This window comes from Pungitius pungitius, chromosome 19, assembly GCF_949316345.1.
Source record: "Pungitius pungitius chromosome 19, fPunPun2.1, whole genome shotgun sequence".
NCBI lineage: Eukaryota > Metazoa > Chordata > Actinopteri > Perciformes > Gasterosteidae > Pungitius > Pungitius pungitius.
This window is the reverse complement of record NC_084918.1, coordinates 10,028,975-10,039,713: the sequence shown is the minus strand read 5'-3', so window position 1 is coordinate 10,039,713 and position 10,739 is coordinate 10,028,975. Positions and strand designations below refer to the sequence as shown.

Below are 10,739 nucleotides of genomic sequence, written 5' to 3'. Positions count from 1 at the left end.
ATGACAGGTTTTTAAGATCTTTAGATCTTGGAAGGGAGGAGTGTGTGGTTGGGGGGGGTGGCGGGCAGGCTTTAGTATGATAGGTTAGCCATCGATAAAACCTTTAAAGCCTGGCCGTCCACGACATCAGTCCCGATTCCCATCTCCCTGTGCCCCGTGCAGGAGACACATGCTAATAAGCTCACAACCTTTAATTAAGCAATATGTGTAAGTAGGCAGCCATTATGGCCTGATTTGTGAGCCACTTCATTACGCTGAGCACTGGCTAGCAGACACATATTCAATACAAATCAAGCTGGCCTGGATATTATCCTGCTTAATGTGAGGGCAATATTGATATTTTATCACTCGTGTTCTGATTAGTGAACTTTAGAATCTTAATTTTTCAATGTGTTGAGCCTGCGCTGAACAGCTAACAACCTGCAGTCTGCAGAACACGTTTTATCAGGTTACAGCACTAGCTGTGTGTTTACTTTGCAGGTTCAAAAGAATTTACAACACTAACTATGGTCGCAGTTATTCTATGAATCTACCTTCGCCGTCATTAATGTGTATTGTAACTAGGAAATGATACAGCATACATATATAATACATTTGAAGCGTTTTATGAAGAGAGAAAAAAGTTATCGTCATTGAAAAAGTTATATACCACATTTACTCCAGCAATAAAGCATATTTTAATCTGTGTTTTTGATATCTAAATACTACAAATATACAAAAAGCAAGAACGATTGAAGAAATGTAACACTGAAAGAAGTATAATCCAGAGGGCTCAAACAGACCGTTGATGAGAGGAGGCAGGGTTCTATCTCATCTGCAGGTCTTGTGGCGCTAAACTCGAGCCACACCCACTTCCTCCCACTGGTTCAACGCGATTGGACCCTGGTGGAACAAAACACCCCATGAAACCCTGTACATTTTACTGAACGAACAGCAGCTAAGAGAAGGTTCGCATTAGTAAGATGTTCACACATGTGTAGGGTTGGGCATCGTTTGAATTTGAACGATTCCGATTCTGATTCCGATTCCTTGTTTCGATTCCGGTTCCCAGCGATTCTCGATTCCGATTCTTTTAAGAGGCAGGGCCAAAAAAGTTTAAGTTTAAGATATTTTAAATGAGCTAGCTAACCAAGGGTCTTTCTGAAGGAAATAGTCTGACCTTCTCCATCAATGTTAATTCTATGAACTTTTTATTAACTTTACTATGAATTTCTAACAAGGCTGTTTTCAACTACAATATAAATATCAAACTATGAACTTGAATATTGTATAAACATTATAAATTATGAATATATTTTAATAGGGGTACACTTTCCTCAAGAGAGCTTTATTTTTGAAACCTCACAAAAACACATTTACACATGAGTGTATGACACTGCAGGTACTTAAATGTTACCTTGCTCCCACTGATGGGCTAACCCTTGGAGCCAGAGGAAGAGGCAGCGGAGGACGGTCGGCGCAGAGCGTCAAACACGGGGCACACGGAGGGGGTTGCCAACTGTCCCAACCTCACTGCTCATTTTAACAGATAAGACAGCTCCGCTTTGGCCACCCGGCACCCGTGCACGCACACTGGTCTGATGCGTCACAAATTCACAACAACCGGGAGTTTTTTGCGCGTCATTGACTTAGGAGGCTGTGATTGGAAATCGGGACTGGAGGGAAAATTGACCATAATTCGGGATGTCCCAGGTAATATGGGACGGTTGGCAACCCTAGGCACACATTTACTTCCACTCCATGACCTCGGAGGTGCTTAATCATATTTGACGTGCACCCTCTTATGCATGAAAACATTTTGCTGCAAATGTTGCATTTTGCCGAGTTTTCGGTTTGTTTAGAAAAGTGTAACCACACTTTGGACCGCCGACGCACGCTATCCATGTTCGATCGCGCCGTTATGCTAACACTTCCGGTGGACGCTTCTTCGTTGGTGTTCAGCGGTTTCTTTTTCCGGTCGGCGCCGGCAGACTGAGAATCGAAACTAGGAATCGAATTTTAAACTTTTGAACGATACCGGGTAAATCGCAAAGCTAGTTCCGATTCCAATCAATCCTCGATTCTCGATACCCAACCCTACACATGTGTGTGTGAAAGAGATGCGGCGACATCGACTTTGTGTACATTAAAAAGGAATACTCACGCCCAAATGCTTTCTTCCTTTTCCGTAGCTGTTGTGGGCCCCGCGCGCCATCCTCCTCTCCCTGACCGTCCGAGGGCTCACCCGGGCCGGGCACCATCCTGGTCGCACAGTCCAACCCTTCCATGTCACCAATCACCTTCAAACAAAAAGAAAAAAGATGGCACGGCCCGCGAGAGTCAGCGAAAAGCAACATGGACGGAAGCTTAACAACAAAGGAACGATTGGCGGACTTGGCCGAGGGGCCACACGCATCAAGCGTCTCGGCGTGCAGGTTGAACTGGGATGACAGTGACTGAGATTGGCAGCAGAACTGCTATTTTCCTCGAGGCCTGAAAGGAGTGTTGTCATGCACAGTCTCTGTACCTCTGTCCCGGTGCTTTGAGTCAACTTGGTGGAGAAGCAGAAATGGAGACTTTATTTGACACACTACCTCCAGTCCCAGAGGGGAAACAGCTCGCAACAATCTGGGTTGGCCTACTTATGTACAGTGATATGAAATTCAACTTAATTCTCACCGTTATGAGCCACCATCCAACACGAGACTAAATCATAGTCAGATATATCTATGGACGAAGTGAAAACACACATCTGCATTCTTTATGCACATCTTTAACAGCATCAAGTAGTCAAAAGGTACGCTGGTGCTTTTTAAGTTGCAAATTACACACACAGGGCAGCAATTGAGAATACTTGAAATATGTGCCACAGAGTGCTTCTTTATCTAAAACTAGTATAAACCTGCCAGATAATTACATGCAATGTACTTTGGAGAAGTCCTCTTGCAAAGCAGATATGGCTGCCAGGGAGGCATTAATCTCCTCATGCAACATACAGTATGAAGTCAAGGACACCCCCCCCCCCTTCACCCCCTTTATCTTTCTGTCCCCTCTCTGTGTCTCTCGCAACCACACACACACACACACGTGCAGAAAAGACATCACTCATAACGCATACAGCGCACACTCACTTCCTGTATAAATCATATTCATATTTCTAAGGGCTGCCGATGACCTCACGGCAAATGAAGCGTGGGTCCACAGCTCCGCAGCGGCAATCAAATGTGCGGCAGAGTAATTACAAAAGAGGGGTAGGAGGGAGAATTGATGCGGTGTGTCAATTAATGTAGCTGCAAGGTGTTTTTTTTTTCCAAAGGTTAACTTCTTCATACTCTCCGCATGATAAATTAGGTCAATATTGGTCCGGCTGAGAGTCGTGGCCGTGTGCAGACGGACGGCCGGCTGAGTAATGCAAAGATAAGACAAAGGGCTCGTTGTTAATGAGAGATCTGAGGGCATACCACCATGATGAGGTGTCCCCCATGAAAGCTCAACCGCCCCCCCCCACCGTGCATCATCTCAAATTTCTCTTCTTCTCTGATCATAACCAACCGCCCGTTATTATCGTCCTTATTATGCAGCCTTGTCACTGTTATTATGAAAATCTATAAACTGTAACAGGATATCCTCTTCTTAATTATACAAAACATGCATAATAACACAGTCCCTCATGCTGATGTTCACATAAAGAAAAGCCATGCACTTAAAACCGTACTATCTCAATAAAACGGCATACTTTTTGCTTCTACAAATGGTTAAGCACCCCCCCCCCCCCTGCCAAAAAGGGAGGGAAAAAAAGCACCGCTGAAATTGCAGAGAAAAGTGTTTTTATTTATACAAGTCGCTGGAGATGCTCATCATCAGCGCTTTTTCCGAACCATAAATAATTTGCGGAGAGAGGTAATATTCAAGCTGGCAGAGCCTTAGTTGTGCATCTTTAATGGAAGTTTTACAGAAGCTCAGCCAGTTCTTGCATATGCTGCTGCCTCACAGATGGAGGAAAGGAGACAAAGGGGGCACAGTTGGCTTGTCCTATCTTTTTATAAGTCCATCGACACTTAAATGCTAGCCCCGGAGAAAAAACGACACAGGGGGACATAAACCCACTGTGGTTTTAGGAGGGAAGATAATGACTTTGCCTGCATTAATTTCTACATCAGCCATCTTGTTTCCTCAGACGGAGTGGTTATGAGGCCTTCTCTGAAGGTCCTAGGTTATAGAGATGCATTTCTGTGCATAATTTCGGCCCCAACAGTTGTTGTCAGCAGTGCGTTTGGCGCGTTGGCAGCTGGGGAACATCTGTTTATAGGTAATGAGCGTTTGAAAAGCTACACCTCACTTTACCTTTAATGTCTTTTATTGGAGCACACTGATGAGAACGTTGCTTTAACTTTTTTGTATTGTTGTAATTCAGCGAGAAGATTTCTTTAACATGGTCAATGTTTCACACACCTGCCCTGGGCCACACGCCGAATGGGAGCATATGATGGATCATTAATATTAACTTTCTTTAAACAGAATTCTATAAGGCAAGCCAATAAAGACTTCATTATGATTATATTGTTTACTACAAACCCACAACATCTTCTGTTGCGCTCCTACTTCTTGCTAACAATGCAACACCGAAAGAAAAAACAAACATCCTTTAGTCAACATAGCTGCTTGGATAATGGCTGAATAAACAACCCGAAATATTTAGTTTCTCATGACTCCTGCTCAGTTTGTCACTCTGCAGCAAATCAAACAGGGCACACCTGGCTGTTGTGTTACGTTCAAACATTGTCTCGCATTGTCTACACCTCAGGGGACTTCTTCCAGGAGTTGCTATTTATTGTGTTCGTTTAGACCCATTTTGGATGTAAATTTACGTGTATTTTGCTGAGCAGCAGCCTCTGGTGCTATGGTCATGTTGGTCTAAGGGAGGAGCAAGTCCTTCGGGGCATCGGTGTCCAGGACACTGCTTAAGACAACAGAGTTCTTAAAAGGAAATGAGCCGTCCGTCAATATTTCCTCAGTAAATGGAAACAGACTTCTTAAGTAGGATTAGTCTTTTAACTTAATGGGATAGAGGAGTCAACGGTAAATGACGGTTTTTGTCACTGTCATCCCACATTTCAATCTTCGCAGACAATTTAGATTTCACAAGAGATTAAAAAAAGAATGATGATATTTTATATATAGACCAATAATAATGATGAGCTGGAAAAAAATGTTGCAGTAGTGCAGTAGTAATGTGCAGTAGGCTAGATAAAAACAGTACAGATATGTATGTATGTATGTATGTGTACGCCAGTGTTAACATGTCAAATATACCTCAGCATATTTGGCTTAAGGTTAAACAAAATGGATTATTTTCTTATTGCCCAAATAAATTGTATTCATGCTATGTAATATTTAGTCTAGTATATGACAGTGTGAATACATCACCATAAAGCAAGCCATTAGTGGCATAAGTAAATATAGTAAAAAGCCTTTTCAGGAAAACCCAGACAATTGCTTTAAAATGACAAATAAAGAACAGAAGGGAACTTCTTTGCATTACTATGGTCACTGCATCGCATACAGCAGCGGAGCAATTTTCTATTTCATTCAATATTTTTGATCTATTTAAATTCTGTAGAAGTGCCTGCACGGCAGTTATTCCTCTCCGAGGAGCTGTCACCTTACATCTGAAGGCCAGTTTGTACACAGCACCCTGTCGCAGTGTGGGTACCGCTGCCAGAATTATATAAAGCACTAATAAAATCAGCCCAAGTGTTCTTCAGAGATCTGGGGATGCCCTTTGGTGATTCCTGGATCTTGCTCTATACATAAAAAAAAACAGTCTATATATTCAGGAGAGGATTAGTTTTGAATACGTAAAGCGGGGGTCCGCGCTGCGAGGAGAAGGGGGAATGGCACACTGCTCTCTCGGCGACTGCTGCGCATCGGTGTCATCGCTCCCCACTACCAGCGGGTGAAAGAGGACGCCATCGGCATCTCTTGCTGCCGGAGGTCCCTGCCTGTTAAGTTGCGAGGAACAGACAGCAGCTCCCAAGGGACACAGTGTGTGTGAGAAAAGAGAGCAGCAGCGGGATAGAGTGTGAGAGGGTGTGTGTGCGTGTGTGTGTGTGTGTTTTCCAAGGACACGTACACCTATATCTCACTTAAGGTGGCCTCTATGAAACTCCCTTCACACTTTACAGAATAGAGAGTCAGCACAGCGGTAATGATTTGGGATAGCAGAAATGGCATGAATTCATTTTTTTTACTCTCAGTGAGGTAATGTTTCGGATGGTTACAGGTGCAGTAAATGTGCGTTGACATCTGCATTTTTTCATTTTTTTTTTTTTCCCCGACTAGAAGTAAAGATCTGTGTGCGTGTGTCTGTTTGGCTATGAACAATCCACCCAGATGTCTCATCTGCTATGCACAGGTCTAGAGGCCTAATGTGCACACATACACACTCAGGCAGTGCGACACCAGTAATAAATATACCACGCTGTGTGTTTACTCACATAAGCTCACCATCACTCAAATTATGACGGAGAACCATTAGAACGCAAAAGAGCCTCAGAGCTAATTGTTAGCGCCTACAACCCCCCCCCCCCCCCCCCCTCACCTCCTTCCTCACTCCTCTCACATTCAAACATCAAAATATAAAATTTGTTGGGGCTATCCAGGTTGCTCCTGGGCGACTGACAGAATGATGGAGGAAAGGAATGACTTCTTGCTACTGCAGAAGTCACAAAGTGCTACTTTTAATTAGGCAACAATCGGCGAATCGGTGTGTTTCTGACCCGCCTGTCACGCAAGCGCTTGAAGGACGACGAGCTAAACGTATGAAGCAATAGTTGTAATGCTCGGCACGGCGATGCAGCACTGGGGTTTTTTCTCTGCTGCTTTAAGTTCTACACAGGATGAGGCGCTGCAGGTTTTAATATACCGTAGAGATTGTGCGTGGTTGTTACCAGCAGGAGAGACAAAGAAAAGGTGAGCTTTGTTGACTTGTTGTAGGTTACTGCCATTTTTTAAATATTTTGCAGGATCCTTTTAGATTGTGGTTTCACCAGAGCAAAAGGAATCTAATCTGTCATGGTTGTTCACCCTTTCAGACCACAGAGCTGTACTGTTGTCTTTTTTATTGTTCTCAAAGAGGAATAAGGAGCTGCTCCATGCATCCATTTCTGCCCTCCCCCTCTTGGAGAGACGAACGGAGGAAAAGAGGGAGTGTTTTCTGAACCTCCAACTCATTTCTCCACCCTCTTTCTATCTCTTTCTTTGTCCTCCACTCGTCATTTCACGTTCAGTCAGAGAAGCACCTTTTGCAAAACTCAGTTCGATGCGGTTCCACATGCAGAATCTTCTTTTCTTTAAGGAAAGCAACTGGTTTAGAGGACTATGCAGTTGATATGTGCTCTATGTTATTTGTTAACAAATTATTCATACAGTGTACTTCTAAAACTACCCTTTCAGAATGCAGTTTACTCATTGAATGTGTCCAGAATGTTTTGTTCAAACCCCACCTCGATGATAGCCCCGTCCGGCTGCCGGAGGAAGTGTCTGTATCTTTGTTTCAGCCCGCTCAAGTAGAGGGTGTAGACCGCCACATGGGTGCTGGTCTCGCCCTCTGGTAGAGTCGCTCCGTCCCTCGGGAGGTCGCTAGGAGCTGCCGAGCCTGCCAATGGGTCTTCCACTGTCCAGATATAGTCGTAGACTGCAACCTAATCATGCACAAACATAAAGGGAGATGATGATGTATTAAGAGGAGGCACCGACCACGGTTGGCGGGGGGCGGGGGGGAGGCACATAAATAATACATAAATGCATTGAAATTGATGTGGACAATGTGAGTAATAAGGACACTTCAAAAAATTGGCACACATTCAATGTGAAAATACTTCAAAGCCGCAGTGTACGCGGAGTGTGTGTGTGGCAAATGCACAGTAGGAACATTCGGTCAAACCCAATATCAAAAGCCCATATACTCTGCATTATATTTAAATCAGCCATACCTTGTAAACTGCTGAGTTTATTTGCATACAACTGCAGCCACCAGATAAGCACCGCTTGCGTACAGTAGATCAGCAAGCCAATTCCTAGCAGTGCATGAGTCCTATGGGCCTGATCTGTGGCAGGTAAGGACACAGGTTGTGTTTGTGATCATGCATAGCAATGTGTAATCCGGCTGGCTGGCTTGTTTATGACTCTACGTGTGTGTGTGTTAGGAGATTACACACCTGTAATGCGCTGCCCTTCTGTATTAGGGTGAGACACGGCAAGCAAGCGGAGCGTGTAACATGTTATATAGGTCATGTAACTCGAAGTCATCCATGTGTGAAGATCATGGAAGCTCTCTCCCTCTCCGATAGTGTCTGCTGGTGACGGCTTGAATGTGTGCTGATACATGAACCTCGGTAGATGTTACACGTCATCGTTTTCGCAAACAAGTTGTACATCCAAGCACTCCAAGAATAAATACAATGTGTGTGTCCACGTGCGTGTACTATCGGTAGCCACACGGACCACAGTGCAAACTTTAGCCTTCACGTCACCGACTCAAAACAGTGAAAATCTCAAGCCCGCACACTCACTAAACCCACACACAAAAGCTTGGAGTATTAAGACAGAAGACGTTTTTCAGTAGTTGTCTTCAAATTCAAGGTGACCCTCTAATTGGCTGCTTAACTATGACTTGTCTAAAAATACAGAGAAAGTAAAAAGTCAAACTCATTCCGGGTGCTGCGGGTAGCGCGGTCAAGCTGAAGGAGAGGTTTAATTTGGTGGCGCTTCGCTGTCTCCCCACACTTACAAGCGTTAAGCCAAACACAACTCTAGGCACTTCACCGGAGAAAACCATGGGAGCCATTAGCCCACGTGTAATCAAGAGACATCGCATGAACTCCAGACCACACAGCCCCATGAGTAAAAAGGACCTCATTGTCAAAATGTCAAAGAGTCACGAGTCCAGAGTGAGAGAGACAAGAGCAGCTGAGGATATTTAAGGAAGGTGTGTGTGCATGTGTGTGTGTGTGTGTGTGTGTGTGTGGGGGGGGGGGGGGGGTGCATCTCTTCAACGCTAATTAAGACGCTCATTAGTGAAATCGCCTCCACTGCGCCTTACCTCTAGCTTGGCCTCGGCTCACACGGGGGGGGGGGGGGGGGGGGGGGAAACTGATTACCTGAATTCCTTAAGTAATCAGCACCTCAGTTGGGCAGCAATCACTCTGTTTGGATAGAGTGTACGTTGATTTACTGCCCTTTTTCTCCTTTTGGGGAAACACAAACAGGGTTGTGCACAAAGTCACAGATCCTCCCGCTATGCCGGGGTTCTCAGCTTGTTCTTGGTACGGTAAGAAGTCGCACATTTTTGGAGAGAACTGAAAAAGAAAAGGTTATTTCCCCACTGTGATGGTGACAGGAAGTTTGCTTATGACCCGGTCGTCAACCAAGCTGTACACTGGTGATAGAAACAACATGGATCCAGCCTCCATACTCCAAGTCACTTTGGTTAAACACACCTGCTTAAATACCACAGTGTGGTCTTTCAGGCGTGTGTATTTTGGCTTGCATGAATTTTTTTTCCCTTCAATGTTAGCCATGCCACCATCCTACGCTAATTAGGACGTGAAATCCACTTGACAAGACCAGACAAAAGCCTGAAAAGGTGTTTGTGTGTTTCGGATCGGGTGATGCCATTTCATGCAATGCACCATGGCTCTCAGGACGCATCATTGCTGAGACACGAAAAAGGAAAGAGCATTAGAGGGCCTGTCTGCTCTGCACCACTCTGTTCCTGTCTGCTGTGTTGCGTTATGGTGCTAGCCTGGCTTCTAGCCCTAGCTTGAGTGCTCTCTCCACTCTGCCATTGTTCCATTTGATAGCACTAAGTGACTGATTTAGGTTCAATGCCTGCATGGAGCAGACAGGCCAGCTGTGGGTTAAGCAGATAGCATTCAAGTGAGCTAACCCAATTGAAACCCAATCAAACCGGGATTTATTGTTGGGTTCTGTATTTATAAATCTGATTGAGTCTGCATCAGTCCCTTGACTTGCATCAGGAGGGACCGGCCTTATTTCTTTTAGCCGAGGACTATAAACGGCAAACCATGTTTTCCAGCAGGGACATAAATTTCAGGATTTGCAGACATTACCGCAAATGCACATGAAGAATGGGAGGGAGGCAAGGAGGGAGGGAGGGAGGGACGGGGACACAGGAAGTGGAGATGGCACAGCTGCAGACATGGCTCCATGGTTCACAAATAGAGTCTGTCTGTCTTTCTGCGAAAGGATGGGATTTCACACCAAACGAATCCTACCACATATGAATGAAAGCAATCACTACTTAAACACAGGCGTCTGTAGATAGCTTTTATATTTTTAAAAGCACTGTGACTTATGATAACATTCGACTGACCTGTCAATCGTTCTAATTTTAGTGTGAGCACATGAGAAGTCGGTCATGAGATGGGTTGTGAAATCCTTTGCTGTTTTGTGAGTGTGAGGCCAACAGAGATAGAACGTTTTTAAACAGGATATTCTTTTGTGTTATATGTAAAAAAATGACCCATATTCATACCTAAATTAGGATTTTAGCTTGCAACTAACAGCTAAAAAGAGGCCACACAGTTTCTGGGAATAAAATAGTTATTTTTCACAGGAGGACAGACTGGTCTAGTAATAACTGTGTCTCACACGTCCATGACTGTCTGACATTTTCCTCGATTTTGTCATATGTCGGACGTAAACACTGCGTCTACAGTAAAGAGGACGTCTGGCAT

At 44.4% G+C, this 10,739-nt stretch overlaps 1 protein-coding gene across 1 annotated transcript in view; it reads right to left on the bottom strand.

Moving 5' to 3' along the window:
* Positions 1 to 782: 782 nt before the first annotated feature.
* Positions 783 to 10,739, bottom strand: part of ofcc1 (orofacial cleft 1 candidate 1) — a 74,346-nt gene continuing 64,389 nt past the window's right edge. Inside the window, exons 22-24 of the mRNA XM_062559365.1 lie at positions 7,485 to 7,682; positions 2,144 to 2,279; positions 783 to 882 (exon numbers count right to left, since the gene is read on the bottom strand). Of these exons, the coding sequence (XP_062415349.1) occupies positions 806 to 882; positions 2,144 to 2,279; positions 7,485 to 7,682 (411 nt within the window). The 3' untranslated portion in view covers positions 783 to 805. The remainder of the gene's footprint in view (positions 883 to 2,143; positions 2,280 to 7,484; positions 7,683 to 10,739) is intronic.